This window comes from Globicephala melas, chromosome 11 (genome assembly GCF_963455315.2).
Source record: "Globicephala melas chromosome 11, mGloMel1.2, whole genome shotgun sequence".
Lineage (NCBI taxonomy): Eukaryota > Metazoa > Chordata > Mammalia > Artiodactyla > Delphinidae > Globicephala > Globicephala melas.
The window spans coordinates 36,619,814-36,642,870 of NC_083324.2; the positions used below are offsets into that span (position 1 = coordinate 36,619,814).

Genomic DNA, 23,057 nt, shown 5'->3' on the forward strand with positions numbered 1-23,057 from the left:
GGCACAGAAGAGCTGGGAGCGCGGGATAGGGGAACCGAGAGGGTCTTGGCCGGGCCCCCAGGCGAGTCATAATCAGTTCTGGGCCAGGCGAGACGGCGGCAGCGCTGAAGCGGGGCGAAGGCCGGGGCGCAGGTCTCCGGGCACACGGGACTGCTCGCGCGGCCGCGTACCCCGTGGGGAGGGGCGGCGGAGGTACGGCGCCTTTAAGCTCGGGCGCCGGCCTCGCGGCCCCGCCCCCCGGAGGACGCCTCGGCGCGCGGCCGTCCGAGACGCCGTTTAATTGGGGCTGTCAGGCCGCGGCGCGCGCGGAGGGCCGGGCGGGACGGAGGCCGGGAGGCCGGGGCGGCGGGCGTGCAGCTCGGCGGGAGGCGGGCGCCCGGAGACGCGGCTGGGGCCCGCGCGGCCGGGGCGCCGTCCCAGGGCAGGGCTGCCCGGCCCCGGCCCCGGGCCGCCCGCGCTCCCCATGAAAAACCAGCTCCGCGGCCCCCCAGCGCGGGCGCACATGTCGGCCTCGGGGGCGTCGGCGGCTGGGGGCACCGGGGCGGGGTCGGAGCCCGGTGCGGGGTCTGGTTCCGGCGCCGGTACCGGGGCAGGCGCGGCGGCGGGTGCGGGGGCCATGCCTTGCAAGAGTGCCGAGTGGCTGCAGGAGGAGCTGGAGGCGCGCGGCGGCGCGTCCCTGCTGCTGCTCGACTGCCGGCCGCACGAGCTCTTCGAGTCGTCGCACATCGAGACGGCCATCAACCTGGCCATCCCGGGCCTCATGCTGCGCCGCTTGCGCAAGGGCAACCTGCCCATCCGCTCCATCATCCCCAACCACGCCGACAAGGAGCGTTTCGCTACGCGCTGCAAGGCGGCCACCGTTTTGCTCTACGACGAGGCCACGGCCGAGTGGCAGCCAGAGCCTGGCGCTCCCGCTTCGGTGCTTGGCCTTCTCCTGCAAAAGCTGCGCGACGACGGCTGCCAGGCCTACTACCTCCAAGGTGAGGGCAGCACCGAGACCCTGTCTGGGATTGGGGCTCTCCCGCGGCTCCCGGGTGCCCCAGCCGGAGGCCGCTTTCTCTCCCCGTACCCAGCCTGCCCGGCCGGCGCCACGTCGCCCCCGGCCCGCATTCTCCTCTCCCGGGCGTCCGGCCCCAGCTGTGCGGGTTTAGGCTGATACGCAGGCCTCCTCTACACCTTTCTGGGCACGATCTAAGTGGGTCGAACAAACTTCTCCCCGCCTGGGCTTTCCTTTTTTCGTGTTGTTGGGGCCATAGCAGCTCCTAGGTTCCCCGTGAGCCCCTCAAAGGAGGGAGGGTCCCCTCCTGGGCACCCAAGTTCAGCTCCTACAGACTGGAATGCGTGTTCCTGGAAGGCCCGGGTTAGGACAGGAGTTTTTCATAATCGTCCCCGCCCCCGCCAGGGAATAGGGATCATTTGGGTTGGGGGACTCCGGGCATCCCCGCGTGGGTCTCATCACTTGGGAATCACCGCCTCTTGGAGGCGCTTGGGGCACGGCTGTAAGCAGTGTTCCTTGCCCCAGCTCTGGTTTTCTGGGACCCCCAAGTCCTTAGCCTGCCACCCCAGAGACTGTGGAAGGGGGAGGCAGCGCTGGGAGGCGAGTGGCTGCAGCCGGTGTTTCCAATTAACATTCCAAAATGGCCTCTTGCTGGCAGCGGGGCGGGCAGGCGGGAGGGGAGAGGAGGCCTGCGGCACCCTCGGGCGCAGGGCCCATCCTTAGCTGCAAGGCGCTCCCCATTTCTTGTCCCTGTAAAGCCCCCAGCAGCTTCCCCTTCTGTGGGTCCGAGGCTTGAGAGGGACCTTGTGTTATAAGGGGGTGGGTTCTGGAGAGGTGGAATTGGGACCCCTTTTATGAACTTGCCCCTGCCCTGGGAAAGAGCCAACAGATACCTTCACACTACTTCCCGTGTGGCTGAGAGTGGGGCTCAAGCACCCTATTCCCAGTCAGGGGGCCCAGGCCCTCTCTGCCTCTAGCTGACCCAGATGCAGCTCTGGCCCCTGCGGTCTCATCTATAAGAGGGGTTTGCAAACCCACAGGTGTTGGCCTGAGATGGGGTGGTTTGCTCTCCTTTACCGCTTAGCAGTTACTGAGCACCCATGGGTGCCAGGTGTACATGGGAGCTGTGGAAGAGGAATGAGCTGGAGTCTGTCCTCAAGTGCCCTAAAGCTGGTTGTATGGCTGGGGCCCTGAAGCCCTATGGGCAAGGGTATGGAGCTCAAGCATGTTACTTTATCACTTGGGGCCTCAGTTTCCCCATCTGTGAAGTGGATCATAGGATAGTTGTGGAGAAAACAGGAGGAGGTACATGTGTAAATATGTAGCGCCGCCCGTGTTGTCCGTTGTTGGTGTTACGGTGCTTGCCGTGGGGAGCCCTGGCTGCTGTTGGTCTCGTGCAGCCTGTTTGGTCTGGGGTCACTGGCATCGTCAGTCTCTCATCCAGGCCCTGTCTCATCCTGTCCACAGGTGGTTTCAACAAGTTCCAGACAGAGTACTCAGAACACTGCGAGACCAACGTGGACAGCTCGTCCTCGCCGAGCGGCTCACCGCCCACCTCAGTGTTGGGTCTGGGGGGCCTACGCATCAGCTCTGACTGCTCAGATGGTGAGTCGGACAGAGAGCTGCCCAGCAGTGCCACCGAGTCAGACGGCAGCCCTGTGCCATCCAGCCAACCGGCCTTCCCCGTCCAGATCCTGCCCTACCTCTACCTCGGCTGCGCCAAGGACTCCACCAACCTGGATGTGCTCGGCAAGTACGGCATCAAGTATATCCTCAACGTCACGCCCAACCTGCCCAATGCCTTCGAGCACGGGGGCGAGTTCACCTACAAGCAGATCCCCATCTCTGACCACTGGAGCCAGAACCTCTCCCAGTTCTTCCCTGAGGCCATCAGCTTCATAGGTAAGTGCTGCTGCGCTTCGGCCAGGGTGGGTGGGCTTGCGCATCAAGGTGTGTATGGGACTCTGGGTGTTGCCCGTGCCTGGCTGGGTATCTCTGGGCCTGTCAAGACCTGTGTGTGCCCTGCATGTGCCAGCGTGTGCCCATGGGTGTACCCAGGCCCACTGTGCGTCACCGAGGCCCTCGGGGCCTGAGCAGTCCCCCGACTCGCAGGCTCCCTGCAGCTGTTGGAGCCTCGTGGACTCTGCTGTCCAGCTTGGGTTTTTCTGGCTGTGCTGTTTCAGGCTCAGCAAGCTGAAACGTCCCAGCTCTCAGACCTCCCACGAGTCTTGCTTGCTTTGCGTCACGCCTCAGCGCACATGTCTCTTTAGGGGCTGTCACGGAGCCTCTTTGGGCTTTACTGTGTACCTGAGAGGGCTAAAGTGTGGCCTGGAGCCAGAGGCCTCCCCCTAACTGGCAGCTGTTGGAACGTGATGACCCAAAGGGCCTCGGCGGGGCCTCAGATGCTCCCGGCAGCCTGTGGGGCTTGCTTGGCATATAGGAGGTATTCAGAGAGTATGGGGAGAGGCTGAGGAAGTCCTCCCCAGAGCAGTGTGTTCTGCTGTCTGGCTTAGCGCCCTCTGAGCCCCCTGCATCCGCAGCCTCAGCTGACTCGGGTTCCTTATCTTTGACCTCCCATCCTGCTTTCTCCTTGGCCAGCTGGAGGCTGTTTAGATGGCAGGTCGTCTTTGGGTTCAGCTCTCACCCAGGATTCAGGAAAGGGACACAAGATCAGGGTGAATGTAAACCCTGGGCTCTCCGAGCCTAGTGACCCAGTGTTCTGTCCAGCCTCCGGTGGCAGGGAGGGGGTGGCCCGGCAGTCTTTTCCCTCTGGCGGCTATGTCCAGTGGAGGGCGTTTTGGTGTCAGCTGGGCTGGGCTCGCGTTAATAACAGGAAGTGGGAGGCTTCCCCGCCTCATCCGCTTACTGGGAACCAAAAGTAGGTGCCTGGCTGGGAGGAAGGAAGGAAGCTGAGGCCTGGGGGAGGGGCTGTGTCGGGGGCTATCCAGAGCTTCCCAGCTCTGCTTGGGAGGACGTGGCCCAGAGGGCTGTGGGTGCTGCCTCAGCATTTGTGCTCTCCCCAGTGAAGAGGGGGGTGAAGAGGGGGCCCCCGGATTTCCCAGGGCTGAGCCTGGTTTGTAGGTGTTTTTATCGTTCTTGGAGGTCCTTTTACATCTGGGGAGGGGGACAGAACAGGGTGTAGAGGTGGGAGGAACCATACTCCCTTTTTGACAAGTGAAGGAATTGAAGCCCAAGCATCCCATAGGACTCAGTGGGGCAGGATCAAGCCCCAGCACCCCCGAGGCTCCGCCACACCCTTAGAGGGCTAAAAATAAAGCCAGCGGAAGCGGTTTGACTTTGGATTACCTAGGAGTGGGTTTGGGGACCAGGCCTTCCCCTTATCTTGATGTGTCACCACTGGAGGCTTGTCTCCACTACCCCCTTCTCCTGCCCCAAATCTAAAGGTCAGACAGCGTGGTTCCACGTGAATCCATGACGTCGGTCTCTTCCCCCGCTGGTCTGGCCCCCAGTTGGTCCCCGAGTCTGGATTAAGCACCTACTGCATGCTTTGCCCTGGGAACCCTCATGTGGGCTTAGGGAAGGGAAGTCCTGCCAGGCCAGAAGCAGTGAGTGCCATACGAGGAACAGTTTGTGAACCTGTGGCCTTTTGTAGGAGTGCATCTTGAAGGAGTGTACCTGGCTCCCAGTGAGCTCAGGCGGGGACCTTGGGGACCCCAGGCCTGCCTCTTGTTAATCTGTGCCCCTGGCACAGCTATGGCACGGAGATGCAGCTGTGCTCGGGTCTAGGGGAGGAGAGATTACAGGACTGAGTTGGCCGGTGGCTCAACCGGTATTTGAGCTCCTACTGCCTGTCAGGCATAGGCGTCTGAGCACCGCACTGGGGGAATCCGGGAGGAGCGGTGGAGGGGAGAGTTGGCAGAACTTGGTTGGCTGTGGTGGGAGATGTCACTGGCACATGGGCCAGGGAAAGTCTAGTAAGTGGTCTGGGTAGGCCCCACATAAGCAAACCCCACTCGTGAAACTAGGCGTGGCCCTGGTCCCAGCCCCTGGCTATTCCGGAGCAGGACTAAGGCCCCGGGGACTGGCTGGGCCGAGGGCAGAGCCGAGTGCTGCCTGCCGTTCCCTTGTGGAGGAGCCTTCATGAGGCCTGTTTCTGAGGAGGCTCTCGGGGGCACCCATGGAAGCTGCCCCAGGACAGCAAGCTCAGCCCTGAGCCCCAGGTCGTGGGCTAGCGGGGGTGAGTGCTGCGAGTTAGGAGGAACCTTTGTGTGACCTTGTGCTCCTTACTTGGTCTCTGTGCCTGTGTCCTCATTTATAAAGTTAACTTGGTAGCCATGGTGCAGATGACCTGAGAGGATGCAGGTGACACCTTGGCACGTAGTAGCACACGGTTAGAGCAGCAGTAGGACTAGCAGTGATCACAGTGTTTGTGGCGCCCCCCCTTGGCTCACGTCCCTCTAAGAGCACTGTGAGTAAGCAGGCCCTCTGACAGGAGAAGACCGAGGCGCAGGAATGTCCAGTGACTTGGAGCTACCGTGTGGCAGAGCCCTCTCCACAGTCATGCTCTTAACCTCGACCCCAAGTTGCTGTCCCACCCGCGTGGGACTTCACCAGGTCACTCGGGAGTCGGGAGGCACCAGCCAGTCACCATGCTGCCCCCAGCCCCACCTGTGCCCCAGCCCCACCTGCGGTGGCTCCCTGGAGGAGGTGCTGCCCTGACCCGTGCCTGTGTGTTTCAGACGAGGCCCGCTCCAAGAAGTGCGGTGTCCTGGTGCACTGCCTGGCAGGCATCAGCCGCTCGGTGACGGTCACAGTGGCCTACCTGATGCAGAAGATGAACCTGTCGCTCAATGATGCCTACGACTTTGTCAAGAGGAAAAAGTCCAACATCTCACCCAACTTCAACTTTATGGGGCAGCTGCTGGACTTCGAGCGGACGCTGGGGCTGAGCAGCCCGTGTGACAACCACACCCCCAGCGAGCAGCTCTACTTCTCCACGCCCACCAACCACAACCTGTTCCCACTCAACACGCTCGAGTCCACGTGAGGCCGGGGGCACGGGGCAACGGGCCAGCCCCTCCCGGGCCTCCACAGGGCCCGCAGGGAGGGCCCACACCTGCTGCCTCTGGCGTGAGGAACCCGGACATCGCCTGTGCCCAGAGGTGAGCTTCCCTCACCGTCCCGGGGAGGGTGCAGCCCACAGCCAGGCCTCCCCCGGCAGGACTTTCCGGAGGGGCCCTCGGCTCTCAGACATGTGGCTTTGGGAGTCCAGTGGCGCCTCGTCCTTGTCCCAGGACACTCCTTTCTGCTGATGGCCCAGCCAGTTTGGCTCTTTTTTTTTTAAAGACACATCCATGGACCTGAGTTTACTTTTTATTTTTGGCAGGTAAATCCGAGCTCCCTGGAGCAGAGAGTGTTCAAGCTCTTCTTGATTTTTCTTTTTTAATGAAAAGTGTTATTTTCAGGCTACATGCAACAGTGGATTGTATAAACCAGTATTTCATCCCTTTCTTGATCCTGCGAGAGAGAGAGAGAGAAGTGTTATCAGTTTGTTTTTCTTCTTATTTCAAAAAGCAATTCTTGGGTTTTTGTTTTTAATGGAAAAGACAAACCCCGCGTTGATCTTGACCAAAAGCGTTTTGCACATGTGTGAAGCCTCCGTTTCCGCAGCGGCCCTTAAAGGGGTGGTTTGCTGCTCTCGCCAGCTTTGGACTCCCAGGCCTGCCCACACCTCCCACCTCGGCCCAGCCCGACCTGGCGCTGCATTTGCCTGTGATGACTGCCGCGAGTGGTGAGTGGTGGGCTGGACAGGTAGCCTTTGCATTCTCTGCCCACCCAACTGCCCTTCTCGTGGTCCCTGCCAACTGCCCCAGGCAGCAGAGGGAGGCCCTGCCACTGTCCTGCTGGAGGTGGGGCCACAGGGGGCTGCCACGCAGTAGCATTAACCCTCCGGGCTCAGCCCCGAGGGGGGCCTGGGCCCCAGGCCCTTTTTATGTGTACCCACTACTTGCTTGTTCCTCTCTCTGTCTGTTGGTAGCTGAGGGTGCAGGCCCAGTGGCTGGGGGGGCGTAGGTGGTGGCACCCAGCCCTGCCTCCCCCGAGTCTCTTCCCTCACCCTGGTTGTTGCTTTGGTTCAGCTGCCACTCCCAGCCCCCTCAACCCGTGAAAGCCTGCCCTGTGCTCATCTTGCCCCTGCCTTCTATTAAGAAACTCGCACCCATTTCAATCCCAGGGCAGGGGTGGGTGGCGAGGATGGACAAGGAAAGGGGTGTGAGGCTCTGTCCATCCCTCCACCCCCATACCCACAGAACAAAGCCACGGATTCCGTTATCCTCCTCCAGTTTTGTTCCTTCTCCAACCTCAGTTCTCCCAGGTGTCAGGACTGCATAGGGCCTGGGGAGGGGTGAGCAGTCGGGCTGGGGTCCCTGAGCGAGCCAGCACTCAGCATGTGAGCAAGGCCACGGAAACTCTGCCCCCACTGCATCTTACCTCACAGGGGTGGTTTTCAGGGATTCTTTAAGGCAGCAGATTAAAATCTTGCCACAGTCAAGAAATTGACAAAAAGCTTCCATGCTGTACATGGTTCTCTTTCTCTCTTTTTTACCTTTAAAAAGAAAAACCCAGAAAGATGCATCAGATTTGTGTAAATGAGGGTATGCCAAGAGGGTGGCCAGTTTTGCTTTATGAACTTATGAAGGAAAATTTGTGACCCTACATATATATACACACACATACATATATATATATATCCCGATCCAGCAACGGGACTTTGTTTATATTGCAAATAAATATTATTTTTTCTTTAAAACGAATTGTGTCTGATAAGGGCCAGGGGTGGAGGCAGTGAGGAGGGGCACTGTGGCCAGTATCCCAGTGCCTGCTCTGCGAGAGGCAGCAGCCTGATCCTGCCTGGGGCCTGTTGGGCACTTGCTGTGACTGGTTGGAGGTGCCCAAAGCTGGGAGGAGCAGCTGGGGTGTGGGCATTTCCCCAGCCACTCAGGTGCAGGCAGGCTGGGGCATCTGGGCTTTCTCCATGTGCTTTGGCCCACTGGTTAACAGGTCAAGGCTTGGAGAGGTTTTATGGACCAAGGTTACAGAACTGAGCCCCTGCTCGCCCAGAACCGCCCAAGGCTGTCCACTTGGACATTGCCCAGACTGCCCAAGCGCTCCAGGCTCCTGACCTGCCCCCCTGTGGCCCCGGCGCCCTGACCCTTTCTCTTTCTACTCTTGTGGACGGGACATGGGGTGTGTGTTTATCAAGCTCCCTCCTTCCCCCTCTGTCCCTGGGATGCTTACAGGACGTGAAGCCTGGTCAGTGAGCAGGTCAGCCCTGCTTTGCTCCTCAGGAGCTGGGTGGCTTCAGACAGGTCCCTCAGCCTCCCTGAGCCTCAGTATCTATATCTGTACAGTGGAGCCAGTCACACCCAAATACCCAGTGCTTTTCACGTTCGGGCATGATGAACACCTGACGTTCATTTCCTGGTCTGGACCTGGGCCTGCAGGGAGGGCTAGGCTGTGCCCAGCTTCTCCAGAGCAGATGAGCGTCAGCCCTCCATGCAGGCCCCTCTGGAGGCGTAAGGCCAGGCCCTGGGGGGAGCAGGGGGCAGGCAAGGGTCCTGGAGAAGAATGATGGCCGTGGCCTGGGGAGCGAGGCCCCCAGTGGGCCCCACAGCCCCATGTTACAGATGGGGAAACGGAAGCTCCGCAGGGGCTTCACCTCTGACTGGACTGAGCCCCGGTCATGAACTTAGGGGGACCTGGGGGCTGACTCCGTTTCCCCATCTCTGCCTCTCCCCTGGCTTTATCCCTTCTGCTGTGACCAGCACTGGACTAGCCCTGGGTGGCAGGTAGGTGGGCAGGGCCGGAAAAGTGAGAGCAATTCAGCCCCTTCCCCAGCACTCCCCTTTGGGCCATCTAGGCTCTGCCGTCTCTGTCCCTGCCCCATCTCTCCCCGTGAGTTACATCCAACGGGAACAGTCACGCCCTCACGCGTATGAGGAGGGCTAGGTGGGCTCGAATCCCAGCTGTGTGGCTGCCAGCTCCTCAGCCCTCTCACTCAGCCTTCCCATCTCTAGAAGGGGGGACACTGCAGTGCGGCCAGCAGGCCCGTGGGAGGGGGAGGAAGGGGGTTCTCAGTGTCGGCAAAGGGGCGGGGCTGCTTTGGCTCTTGGGCTCCCTCAGGGCCCTGGTCCTTCTGTGCCAGGGGCGGGCAAGGGGGTGGGGGCCTGAGCAGGCAGAGACTGGACCTTTGTTCCCTCGCTGCCCTCGGCCAGGGCTGGGGAAGCCCGCGGGTGCTGGGCGGGGGGCTGGGCCCTCGACAGGCCGAGTAAGTGCCTGGCAGTGCCACCGTGCCCAAGCACAGGCTCGGGGGTGGGAGCAGCAGTCTCCTCCTGAGCTGGCCCCTCCAACCAAGCACTGAGGGACTTTACCTCCTATGCAACCTTAGGCCAGGTGGCCTCTGACCCTCGGTGTCCTCATCTGTAGAAACTCCCACCTCACTACCATGCCTGGCTGAGGTTCCCTGCAGCTTCCTTCTGGTGGGGGCAGAGGGATAGGTCATGGCTGGGTGGCTGGAGCCCTGGGTCCTTGCTCTGACCTTGGTCTAGGTCGTGCTAGACTGCTGTCCCCACCCTGGGTCCCAGGTTCCTGCCTCATGGTCCCTCCCTCTGAGCTCCTGTTGTTGCACCTTGTTTTGGTTGTGCTGTCCCCCTGGGCCCTGTCCGTCCCAGGCCTCACTCTGAGCTCCTGTTGTTCCACCTTGTCTTGGTCGTGCTGTCCCCCCTGGGCCCTGTCCGTCCCAGGCCTCACTCTGGGCTCCTGTTGTTCCACCTTGTTTTGGTCGTGCTGTCCCCCTGGGCCCTGTCCGTCCCAGGCCACCTTTGGCTGAGGCCTTGGATGCCAGTGGAGCTCGAGGACACCTGGCTCTCGGCTGCATCTGCTTCGTCTCTGTGCCCTCAGTCCCATCTCTTTCCTCCTGACCCTCTTTCTGCCTCCCTTTGGGTCCCCGTTTCTGTCTCCATCTCAGCCCAGGCCCCCAGGACCCCCTCATCCACTTCTTAGCCACTTCTTAGCATTCTCATGGGAGGAGGATCTGAGCCACTCAGTCACTCACTCACTCACTCGCACATTCATCCAGCAGCCATTTCCTGTGCCGACTGGGCTGTCCCAGTAGTCGGAACATGCCCGAGGGAAGTTCAGTGATGTCAGACTGGGTGGCAGGATAATAGGGCCCTCAACTTGTCCTCTGATAAATGAATCAGGTGCAACAGCAAGAGTGACTAAGGCTGGACACGAGAAAGAACTTGTAGCACTGTGGAGGAGTCACCCTGAAGGGGGTCTGACAAGGACACCACAAAAGAGATGAACATTTCCCTAGAGTGGTCCTGCTCCGAGCCCGGGGGAGGGGGAGGCTGCCCTCAGGAGAGGGGCCACCTCCACAGGACCCCTCCCCAGAGTGCAAACATAGTCATCCCTGACGAATGGGGCAGGGCGGGGGGCAGGCAGCAAGCCTGTGCTGGAACCCGCTCCCACCCCTGCTGCCGCCACCACCTGGTACACGCAGGCCTGCCCCTGGATACTATGTGTGCAGCGGGCAGACCCTCTGCCTCAGCACGGATGTGGCCGGGAACACCGGCACCCACACCCAAACCCTTAACAGAAGCCAGAGACGCTGAGTAGAAGCAAGGCCTCCCCACCCTGCTGCCCTGAGACTTTTCACCCAGGTCCTGCCTCCCCCATCGGGCTGGGAGCCTTCTCCCTCTGGCCGCATGAAGGACCAGATACACGAGTGCACACACACTGCCCCCTCATTCTTCAGACAAGACAAGCCCAAGCAGGTCTCACGGTGATGGAGGAGCCGCCTGCCTCTGACTCCAGCCTCCTCTCATCAGGGTGTGGCCCGGTGAGGTCATCCCTTCCCAGGCAAGGCCATTAAAGACCATCATTAGCAACTCCCTAGAGGTAAGATGAGGCCTCAGCGCCATTGTCTCTGGCTGGGCCAGATGAGCCCTGACAGGGAACAGGGGACTCCAGCCCCTGCCAAAACCCCCTTTGCTCAGGAAGGCAGCCCCCTTCCCAGGTCTGCTCCGTCGCATACCTCCAGGGGGCATCATCTACCCTGTGGCTTCTGTGCATCTATAGGATGTCCATCCACCCCTCTACGTCCACACCTCCTCCTCCAGTCCCAGGGCCCTTCCATCCCTGCTGCAAGCAAAGAGGGGCTGCAGCCCCTTCTCCAGGGCTGGATGGGCCAGCAGGGGGGTGGAGGGGTGTGGTCCAGAGGACAGGGGAGCCCCTAAAGAGCTTTAAAAGCCCATGGCTGTCACTAGACATGACAGTTATAGTTGTCACTATAGACAGTTAAGTTATAGTTGTCACTAGAAAGATCCCCTAGAATGTAAGTTGGTGGAAAACAGTATGGAGGTTCCTCAGAAAACTAAAAATAGAACACCATATGATCCAGCATTCCTACTCCTGGGCATATATCCAGACAAAACTAGAATTCAAAAAGATACATGCACCCCTATGTTCATAGCAGCACTGCTCACAATAGCCAAGACATGGAAACAACCTAAATGTCCAACAACAGATGAATGGATAAAGAAGATGTGGTACATATACATAATGGAATACTACTCAGCCATAAAAAAGAATGAAATAATGCCATTTGCAGCAACATGGACACAACTAGAGATTATCATACTAAATGAAGTAATTCAGACAAAGAAAGACAAATACCATATGGTATCACTTATATGTGGAATCTAAGATATGGCACAAATGAACCTATCTATGAAACAGAATCACGGACATAGAGAACAGACTGGTTCTGTTCAAGGGAGAGGGGGTTGGAGGAGGGATGGAGTGGGAGTTTGGGGTTAACAGATGTAAGCTTTTATAGAGAGAGTGGATAAACAACAGGTCCTACTGTATAGCACAGAGAACTGTATTCAATATCCTATGATAAACCATAATGGAAAAGAATATTAAAAAAAAGAATGTATATATAACTGAATCACTTTGCTGTACAGCAGAAATTAACATAGCAGTGTAAATCAACAATGCTTCAATTTTTAAAATATTGATTAAAAAATTAAAAAACACTAGTTTCTGAGTGGAGAACAGGCTGAGGGGCAAGTGTTCAGGACAGGGGACGCTGAGGAGGCTAGCATGGTCACATTGGGTGGTGGGGACTGGACCATTGTAGCATGGGAGGAGAGGCGGAGAGAAGGACACAACCGCAGGACCAGCAGCACTTGAGCCTCATGGGAGGCAGCACCCATGGTGTGAACACAGGGTCCCAGTGTAACTTAGCAGGACCCTATGGGGCCTTCCTGGGACAGACCCCTCCTCCATATCCTCTGCCGTAGGCCCTCTCTGAAGTACCCAGATAGCTTTGCGCAGTGGCAGTATTGTAGCCAATGAGGTTTATCCGAGGCACGATTATTGCTAACTGAAGTACCCAGATAATGGTATCTGATGCACATCTCGAGTTCTTTTACAGATATGAAAACCACGTCCTGGCTATTGTAAATAGAGCTGCAGTGAACACTGTGGTACATGATTCTTTTTGAATTATGGTTTTCTCAGGGTATATGCCCAGGAGTGGGATTGCTGGGTCGTATGGTAGTTCTATTTTTAGTTTTTTAAGGAACCTCCATACTGTTCTCCATAGTGGTTGTATCAATTTACATTCCCACCAACAGTGCGAGTCCCTCTGGCTCTACATGATGAACTCGTTTAATCCTCCCTGAAGCCCTAGGAGTGGGGTGCTGATTGTCCCCAGTGGGCAGACGAGGAAAGCAAGTTGAGAAGGGTCTGCACTGGGGTCTGGGTGCACGTCTGGCTGACTCTGGAATACTTGCTCTTGTCATAGTGAAGAACAAATCTGCCTCCATATTGGACCTGTTTCTTTTACTCTAACCTTTGTCTTCTATTACTTTTGCTACAAGAATGTTGCCTGTAGCCTGAAATATACAGGACAGCCCATTCTCAAGGCTCTGACTTTCAAAGGTATAACACTTTTCCATTCGTGTAGAGATAAAAGGTTGCAGAACAGAGAATAACATTTGTCTTGTTGGAGGTTTACAGGAACATCATGACCTGGGCTAAGTTGACAGACGCAAGAAGGAAGGATTCTGACACCAAGAAGTTTGCACCAACCAACCACACCCCCTCCCCCTTTTAACATGAAAAAAGCCTGAATTCCAACTCTGGTAAGGTGGTTCTTTGGGACATTAGTCCACCATCTTCTCAGTATGCTGGCTTTCTCAGTAAAGTCGTTATTCCTTGCCCCAACAACTTGTCTCTTGCTTTACTGGCCTGTCATGCAGTGAGCAATACAAGCTTGGACTCAGTAACACTCTCAAATATCCCAGGCCTGAGAGGTCCATGGTGGCTTTGGGGTCTTTGACCCCTCCCAATCCCAACACCACCTGGGCTCCCACCGGTGCCAACCCTAGGAGCAGCATCTTGAGGGAGGGTGCCTGTAACCCCCTTTCTGAAGGGATTACAATTCGTCTGTGGGTTCCCTGGGCCAGGCTGGGCAGGGGAGGCAGAGGAGGAGAGCTGGCATCACCTCGGGAGGCTTGGGAGGGAGTGTTGAGTCCGGGCTGTCCCAGATTGCAAAGGCTGGAGGGGCAGAGACTCAGGGACACCCAGTTCTAAAAGGTAAGGTGTCAGGGAGGCTTCCCAGAGAAGGGGACATCTTGTGGTAAAGATGGAGCTTCTGCTGTTTCTGCCTCCAGGCCTTTGCCCCTGCTATTTCCTCCCCTTGAATACTCTTCATCACCCACCGCTCCCTTCAAATGGCTACCTCTGCCTACTCTGTCCCTGAGCTTGGCTCAAATGCCTCCTCCTCCACGAAGCCCTCCAAGCCTCTTCCCCCAGCTGAGGTTCTGGCACCTCCTCTGGCTCCCATGGCCCTCTGTGCAACCCCATTCCCTGGAGGCTTTGCTTGTCAGGACGCTGGGTCCAGCTGGGCATCATCATCCCTCTGGCCACTGTCTGAGGCACCTCTGGGAACTTGCCCAGCTCTGGATGTCAGGCCTGTGTGACCTGCGCACACAGAGATGTTGCACGTGTGCCCAGAGTACACGTCCTCACGTGTCCAGGTGTTGCTGATTCTGCATCTGCCTCTGGAGATGCTGAGGAGGTGGGACTGACAGGATCTCTGGCCTCTGCAGCCCCTGTTCTCCCTGCCTCTGTGCCCACCATGGTCGCCTGCCCTCCCCTCTAGTTCCAGCCAGAGCTCCTGTTTATAAATATCTGCCACCACATTGGCTAAGTGGAGGGGTCTGGAGGCCACGCTAATTGATTAATTAAACCCTCTCGGTTAATTAGCTCCGTCCCTCCAGGGAAAAAAGCCTAGAGCTGGAGCCAAAGCCTCCTCTAGGCTGGGGGAGGGTTTAATTAGCCTGGGTCAGGCTGAGCCTGATGCCAGCTGCTGGGGGCAGTGGAGAGCCGGGGAGGAGTTCTGGGCACTGGAGCCAGCGGGGCCACCTGGGGTGGGGATAAGGGGGCCTCCAGCTTGGGCCTGAACCAGCCATTGATCACCCTGCCCAGCCTCCTGGCTCTTCACCTGAGCCGCAGAGGCCAGGGGCAGTTGGACCTGGAGGAGGAGGGGAGAGGTGCACCGCAGGGGGCAGGACCTGTGGGAGCAAAGGAGTGGAGGCTGACCCCCAGAAGATAAAAGGGCCTTTACTTGGTTAGCATCCCCACACGGGCTGAGGGAGACTCCAGTCTCTACAAAAAGGCCTCTCACCCTTGGCTGCTATAGCACAGTGAGGGCCTTGAATGCCAGCACAAGAGCTGAAACTTTCTCTGGATGTGGGAAGACACGGCAGGTTTGAAGCCAAGGAGGGACCTGATCAGGTTTGGGTTTTGGAAAGATCGTGGGCTGGGGTAGGGGATGGATTGCTCAGGCGAGAATGGATTAGAGGGGCAGGAAAGGGGTGGGAGCTGGCAAAGAGGGAGCTTCAGGTGTCCAGAGAGAGTGGAGGTCCATCAGGTGTGGGGACTTGTGGGGAGGTAGGTATAGCCTGGGTGTTAACAGACTAGCTAATGCTGTGTGGCCTAGGGCCACCCAGTTCCCTTCTCTGGGCCTCTCTCCCCTAATCTGCAAGGTTCAGGGAGGGGTCCCCGAAGGCCAGAGCCTTGGGATGTGAAGTCAGGCATGTTTCCTCGCCCCAGGACAAAATACCTGCTTTCCCCGCAAGCTCTCCTGGCACCCAGGCAACCTGCCCAGCAGGGTTCACGTGCATGAAGAGCAGAGCCCAGCCCCCAACACTGTAACATCATGGTTCCAGACCAGAGGACAGAGGGGGAGGGAGGGGGAGGGAGGGGGAGGGAGGGGGACACCTTTGCTGGGTACCTGTGGCTCCGGATGGCCCCAGGGAGGGAGCTGACCATGGGTAGGAGGCCGGGAGCCCAGGACACCATGACCGACACAGCAGCAGGCAGGGCTGCAGCCTTGGCAGGAAGCCGACCCTGGGCCGGTCCTCCAGCTCCCTGAGTGGCTGCCCAAGTGGGAACAATGACCCTTTCACGTCACGCCTCCTCCAGTCACAGAAACTTTGGCGCCGTGGGACAAAGGGGCCATTTCATCATTGTTGGGCTGCATCAACAGCCCGCCGGCCTGAGCCCTGTTGCCCCCACCCAGCCCAGGCCCCGGGCAGGGAGGCCGGCTGCCCAGCCCGGCCAGAGCCCAGCACTTTCTCCCGGTTCGGCCCAGCCACATCCATCCGGAGACCCTCCTCGCCTTCCTTACCTTTTGGGCTCAGCAAAAGCTGCGCCAGAGCCACGCTCTAAGGACCTACGAGGACAGCAGGCTCTGCCCCCATCCTTCCCCTCCTGAGTCCTGGTCTTCCTATCTGTGGGAAGGGGGCTGGGTGAGATGATCTGCTACCCTGACCCTGAGGGGTAAAACTTTCCGCTTCTGCTCCTGCCCTCAGCCAGCGCCCAGCCCCTAGTGAGAGCACCAAAGTGGGGAGGAGCCCCTGGCCCATGGGGTGGAGAAAGCAGAGGAGGTCTCTTGGTCTGAGTCCTCACCAGGCGCCTGCTTAGCCTCTGGTTGCAGTGACCTTCTGTGGTGGGAGCTAGCTGAAGGCCACTTCTGTTCATCCTTGAGCTAGCCTCCCCCCCAAGAGCACTTGGCCAAGAGGCCAGGGGGGCCAGGGCTCTACCCAGGGCAGACTCTCCCCACACACAGCCCTGTCTTCTGCCTCCTTTTGTTAGGGACTGGGGAATTGGAGCCCTGAGCCGGCAGGCTTCCTCCCTTCTCCACTTGGCCAGCGTTTGCTGGGGCTTCCTAAGAGGGAAAGCAGTGGAGCCTTAGGGAAGAGGTCCCAGTCTGGGGATCAAGACAGAAACTGCACCTCCTACCCCCTGAGGTCAGAGCTGTCTCAGAGAGAAGCCCGAGAATCCAGACATCAGGGGCCCCAGGCACAGCCTCAGAAGCAGGGCTGTGGGACAGGGTGGTGGCCTTGTGGCGGGTGCCCACAGGCAGCCATGGTGTTGGTAACTCATCCCCCAGTGGAGTGCATGGGGGCTCCAATTGCTGGGGGCCACCAGAGGGGGGGGAGGCAGGTAGCTCAGCCAAGGCCAGAGGGCTTGGGGGGTCACCCCTGGGGACGTCTGCGTGACATAAACCATTCAAGCAGCCAGTCTGGGACTGGAACGCCGCTTCTGCTCAAGGAGGAGATAGGCTCTACCCTGATGGGCTCCTTCCCCAGGACCCAAGAGTGGGACAAACTGGGAGGGTGGGTTCCTGATGCTGGGGCGGGAGAAGGTCAGGGGCACGTGGGTACCACAGTTTTCCCCAGTCCACAGAGGAGAACCCTGAGACTCAGGGTGAAGTGACCACTCTAAGCCACATAGCAGGTGAGCAGCAGAGCCTCAGCCACTGGGGAGGAGGGAGCCGGAGGCTGGGGCTGGTCACCACAGGGGTCTGGTCTCCAGGTGACCCTACTTGGGTGCTGGGCAACAGGCTGGCTGTCGAGGGCAGATACTGTGTATATGGCTGCAGGGGACCTGCAGGGCCGGGCCTGCTCTCTGGTTCCTACAGCTGCCTGTCCGCCCAACCCTGCCCCACCGGGCCCGGCGGCACTGCACACACACTGCCCATTTGCCCTGCCTCACTTCCTCTAAGACTAAAGAATCACCCCTTCAGGGGACCGGAGCCTGGCACCCGGCAGCAGGAAATGCCTGGCCCTGCCCTCCCCAGAGCACGCCCGCCCTGTACACCACCCACCCCAGCCTAGACTCCCAGGAACATGTGGGGGTGGGGCCACGGCCCTGGGTAGAGGCTGCCAGGCTCAGCCTGGGAGTAGAGGTGGATGTTCTCCCTCCCAAACCTGGCCAAGGGCCCCTTCTGTCCCAGCTGCCCATCTTGTTGACCTCCAGTCTCAGAATCCCTGGTCCCCCAGCCCACTCAAGCCCAGGACCCTGGGAGGGGGTTAAGGGCTGAGCCCCTGCTACAACTCCAGACCGAGACCTGGGCTCTGATCACAGTTTCAACCTCCTTCGATTCCAAGGCAGCCTCTGAACTGTGTCCCTCCAGGGAACAGAGGTTGAGGCTGCCTCAAATGCCTGAGGACAGAAGTGGGAGCCTGGCCTGATGACACTGGGGGTTCCTAGAATCCCTACATGATCCGCTGCAGCTGCCATCAGGGTAAGGCGGGGGTCGGGGGTTGGGGCTTCAGGCAACTTCTGGCTCTAGGTGGGGTCGCAGCTCCAACACAGCCCTCAGTCTCCAGGCTCTGCCCCAGGCTCAGGCCCCAGCAGTGGTCAGCACCTGCCCATGCTGGGCCTATACTAAGCTACTGAGGCTCAAGGGAGAGGCACAGCTGCCCGAGTGTTCCTCAGCAGGGCTGGGAGGCTGAGGCTCTGGATTCCGGCTCCAGCTCTGGCCCCAAAGGTCAGCGGGCCTGCAGCTAGGTTCCTACACCCTCTGGACCCCAGTCTCCCAGCTGTGCACACTGGCTGGACTCACTGAGGGCTGCTCCCAGTTCAGACACCCCGAGTTCTTGTGTAACACCTGCTAGGCCAGACATACCACAGTCTATTAGTCAACAGGATCCCAAATAGTCACCTCATCTGACTCAAGGGTTATGGGAGGGGACTCCACTGTCCTCAGCCTCTGACCTCCCATGAAGGGTCACTCTGAGGAGGACACACAATGCTCTGATAGCACCATCCCTCGGCCCCAAGACTCCTGAGAGCCTCCATGTAGGTGTGCACCCACTGCTGCCCTGGGCTCGGTGAGTGGCTCTAAGCTGTGTGATCCAGGGACAGCTCTGTCCTCTCTGGGCCTCAGCTGCCACCTCTACACCATGAGTCCATTCCCTCCTTGGGGGCTATGGCCATGATCAGAGATGTCTCATGAACCACAGCTCTGGTAACAGCTGAGCCAGGGGGGTATCACATACAGCCACGTCCCAGTGGGGTGAGTTCTGTGGCCTAGCAGAGAGTCTGGCTTTGCAGACTGGTTTGCAGTCCCACCTTCAGAAGTGACCCCTCACTTCTCTGAGCCTCACTCAGTGGGGATAATAGAGATACCTGTCTCACCAGGTGTGGAAGTGACTTGTCTGAGCCACCAGGCCCCGGGGAGAATGGGAGCAGCAGCTGTTATTGGGTGTGCCTGCTGGGCAGGGCAGGGGGCGGGGGGAGCTCCCAGACACCCTCAGAGCCGCTGGCCCTGGGCTGGGAGTGGATTCCAAGGACCTCACCCCACTGGGGTAAGACCCCCGGGATGCACTTTCAGGCACTGCCCAAGCAGCCACACTGCAGGGTGTGCCCCAGCCGGAGGAGGACCGAGGGGGTGGACGTGCTGCCTTGAAGGTGGGGAACACAGTCTGGTGACCCTGCAGGTGGGTGCGAGGAGCAGGGTGCTGGGCCACTCTGCCCCGGGGCTGGGTCTCAGGGGACAGAGGGCAGAGAGAGGGGAAGGGGGTGTGGGGAAGCCCTCGGGAAGGTGGTCTCAGGCCTCTTTCCTCTGACAGTACAACTCTGAATACTGCTATCTGAGCCTGAACTCTGGACTGGGGGGAGTCCTAGGGCCTCAGGCAGCGGCCAGTGGGCTCAGCCACGCTCCCCCGCCAAGGAGAATTCTGCCTCCTGGGTATCTGGGGCCAGTAGTGACCCCTGCTCAAAGCTGAAGACCTCACACAAGCTCTCCAAACTCCTCTACCAGATTCCCATTTTACTGTGAGTGTGGAAACTGAGGCCCAGGGAAGTTTAATAACTTGGGTGTGGGGAGGGGCCGCCCACACCCCAACCCTTGCCTGGGAAGGAATGATGGAATTGGAGTGCTTCATTCTGGGATCAGGCTCAGCCTCAGGGAGGCTTCAGGACAAGGCTACCCCGAGGCCTGACTGCACCGACTCTCCCTTCTGTCCCCAGCCAGCTGCCTCCTACCTGGCCTAGCATTGCCTCTTCCAGGAAGCCGCCCCTCCCCAGATTGACTTAAGTACCTTCGCTGTGCCCACTACCCCCTAACCAGTGCTCTGAGGGTTTGTCTAGCTGTGGGGCCCCCATGAGACTACAGGAGGGCAGGGCTGGCTTGCCTACCCCTGAGTCCCCGCAGAGGGAAGGGTGAGGCCTGGTGTGTGTACAGGTGAGTCCTTCTATCTCAGGGGGATTCCAGGGGGCTTTGTCCCAGGCCGCAAGTATAACGGCTTCCAGAGTAGGGCTGGGTCACAAGTATAACTGCCTCACAACCCGCCAAGGAAGTGGACCTGGAGATGCCTTCTGAAGGCGTTTTACCTGCTTATGTTAAAAGGCCTAAAAATATGCATGACCTTCGACCCAGCAATCCTGTTCCTGGGAATTTGCCCTAAGGAAATCACCACGTGAAGGAAAGGAGAAGCAGTTAGTCTCTAATTTGCTCTGTGGTCTTAGGAGAGTTGCTTTCTGGACCTCAGTTTCCCCGACTGTACAACGAAGGGCTGCAAACATACAGCCATCACACCTCATCTGTCCCATGTTCCACCCATGGCAGACATGGCCAGCTGATCACAGAATTCTTCAGTGGTCTAAATCCTGCGTCTTCAGGCTTCCCTGGTGGCGCAGTGGTTAAAAATCCACCTGCCAATGCAGGAGACACGGGTTCGAGCCGTGGTCCGGGAAGATCCCACATGCCGCAGAGCAACTAAGCCCGTGCGCTACAACTACTGAGCCCGCGTGCCACAACTACTGAAGCCTGCACGCCTAGAGCCCGTGCTCCGCAACAAGAGAAGCCACTGCAATGAGGAGCCCACGCACCACAATGAAGAGCAGCCCCTGCTTACCGCAACTAGAAGAAATCCCACGTGCAGCAACGAAGACCCAAAGCAGCCAAAAATTAAATCAATCAATCAATCAATCCTGTGTCTTCTAACGGGCTCCACATGACCCCTACCAATGGAGCAGAATCCCCCTCTTATTTACAGGATAGTCCCTCCAGTGCCCTGTAGCTGGGGTGACCTGCGAGGTCTAGAAGCATCTGGGGGACTCAGTAGACCAGGCCTTCTCTGGGGCTAGCTCTGCAAGCTATGGGAAGAAAACTATCCTTCCGGAAGCTGCCTCTCTCATGCTCAAAACTTAATTCTGCAACACACCCTTGAGGGGGTCTATCCACTGAAGTCCCTAGCTCATCATGACATCCTAACCAAAAATGTAGGCAACTACAAACACCCCAAAGAACTCCCCATTAGGATGCATATTAGCTAACTGGGGTGAATTTAGACAGGATGGTTTAAGAAAAAAGAAATTAATTTTCTTTTGCAATACTCCATGGCCCCAGTACAAACTGGGGGATCAAGAGATCTGGCCAGAAAATGGGTCATTGAATTACCATACCATCTTAGGACTTCCCTGGTGGTCCAGCAGGGAAGACTCCGCATTGCCAATGCAGGGGGCCCGGGTTCAATCCCTGGTCAGGGAACCAGATCCCATATGCCGCAGCTAAAAGCCCACATGCCACAACTAAAGATCCATCATGCTGCAACGAAAGATCCCGCATGCCACAACTAAAAGATCCTGAGTGCCGCAACTAAGACCCAGCACAGCAAATAAATAAATATTTAAAAAACAAAACAAAACAATACCATCTTGCAGCTGGATGTATTTTGTAAAAGGAATGGTAAATGGGGGGAAGCCCCACACATCCAAATGGTCACGACCCTATTCCAAGATCCAGATCTAAAAAACTCCTGCTGGGTGTGCCTGGCTCACACCCCTTCAAAGTGTCTTTTTCCCCCACAGGAGTTTGATGTTTTAAATGATTCCCTTATGAGTCTACCTCCTCGAGGTCCACAACCAGGAACTCCTACCCACCCCACCCCCCAATTCTGAGAGGGGACAGTTTCCAGACCATCTGCCCCAAGCGCCCCTCCTGGGCTGTTGGAAATCCCACCACTTTATCCCTCAAGCTTTGTCCTGTCCTCCATTACTGGAGGTGAGTCCAGCCAGTACTACATGAAGCAGGGCTACCTACCAGCCTCCAAATACCAAACTCTGTCCCTTAAGGGAAGTGCCAGCTGGTGGTGGAGGAACAATCAGAGTCCACGTCCCTTTTCCTATGGCTGACCTAGCTACTCGCAAAGAGAAATTTGGACGTTTTTCCAAAGGACCCCAGTTGGTTCACAGAGGAATTCACCAAGCTGACAATGTTCTATGAACTTACTTGGGGGGACACACAGGTCCTCCTTTCTACCTGCTGCACCTTTGGAAAGCCAGATCCTTGGTGCAGCCTGGGCACATGCCAACAAACTGGCAGCCCAAAATCAAGGATATATAATCTACCTTATGGAGGGGATGCAATCCCTGACCAAGATTCCCACTGAGACTACCAACAGGGAGGTAGAGGGCTTGAACACAGGAACCACATGATAACTTGCTTCATAGAAGGGATGAAAAGGTGTGTTGTTAAGACTGTTAGTTATGACGAAGAACACAGGAAGTAACGCAGGGAAAAGATGAAAATCTGGCCCTCTTCCAGGACAGTTTGGTGGAGGCCTTTAGAAAGTATACCAATATTAATCCCGACTCCCCTGAAGGGCAAGTCCTAGTAAATACCCATTTTATCACTCAATCTGCCCCAGACATTAGGAGAAAATTAGAGAAGGCAGCTATGGGACCCCAAAAATTCTCAACAAAATATTAGCAAACCGAATCCAACAACACATAAAAATGATCATACACCACGACCAAGTGGGTTCATCCCAAGTTCACAAGGATGCTTCAACATACGCAAATCAATGTGATACACCACATAAACAAACAAACAAACAAACAAAGACAAAAACCACATGATCATCTCAATAGATGCAGACAGAGCATTTGACAAAATTCAACATCCATTCACGATAAAAACTCTTACCATACTGCGTATAAAGAGAACACATCTCAATATAATAAAAGCTATTTATGACAAACCCACAGCTGATATAATACTAAATGGTGCAAAGCTGATAGCCTTCCTGCTAAAATCTGGAACAAGACAAGGATTCCCACTCTCACCACTTCTATTCAACAGTATTGGAAGTCCTAGCCACAGCAATCAGACAAAAAAAGAAATAAATGTACCCAATTGGGAAAGGAAGAGATAAAATTGGCATTACATGCAGATGATATGATACTATATATAGAAACCTCTAGAGACTCCACACAAAAACTACTAGAACTTATAAACGAATTCAACAAGGTAGCAGGATACAAGATTAACATTCAGAATCAGTTGCATTTCTTTACACTAACAATGAAACACTAGAAAGGGAATGTAGTCCTCGCTTCGGCAGCACATATACTAAAACTGGAACGATACAGAGAAGATTAGCATGGCCCCTGCACAAGGATGACATGTAAATTTGTGAAGCGTTCCCTTTTTTTAAGAGAAATTAAGGAAACACTCCCATTTACCACTGCAACAAAAAGAATAAAATACCTAGGAATAAACCTACCTAAGGAGACAAAAGACCTGTATGCAGAAATCTATAAGACACTGATGAAAGAAATTAAAGATGATACCAACAGATGGAGAGATATACCATGCTCTTGGATTGGAAGAATCAACATTGTGAAAATGACTATACTACCCAACGCAATCTACAGATTCAGTGCA

General features: G+C 57.0%; 1 protein-coding gene, 1 non-coding gene and 1 pseudogene across 2 annotated transcripts; all 3 read left to right on the plus strand.

The window, feature by feature from the left end:
* The first annotated feature begins 448 nt into the window (after positions 1-448).
* DUSP7 (dual specificity phosphatase 7) lies at positions 449-7,766 on the plus strand. Its single transcript, XM_030867340.2, has 3 exons — positions 449-980; positions 2,465-2,899; positions 5,698-7,766. The coding sequence occupies exons 1-3, from the start codon at positions 464-466 to the stop codon at positions 6,003-6,005; spliced, it is 1,260 nt and encodes a 419-aa protein (XP_030723200.2). The 5' UTR covers positions 449-463; the 3' UTR covers positions 6,006-7,766.
* A 4,583-nt stretch (positions 7,767-12,349) lies between these two features.
* On the plus strand, positions 12,350-12,416 carry LOC115859156 (U4 spliceosomal RNA; annotated as a pseudogene).
* A 10,302-nt stretch (positions 12,417-22,718) lies between these two features.
* Positions 22,719-22,825, plus strand: LOC115859160 (U6 spliceosomal RNA). Its single transcript, XR_004041941.1, has one exon. It is a non-coding gene; the product is annotated as a U6 spliceosomal RNA (small nuclear RNA).
* The last annotated feature ends 232 nt before the right edge of the window (positions 22,826-23,057 follow it).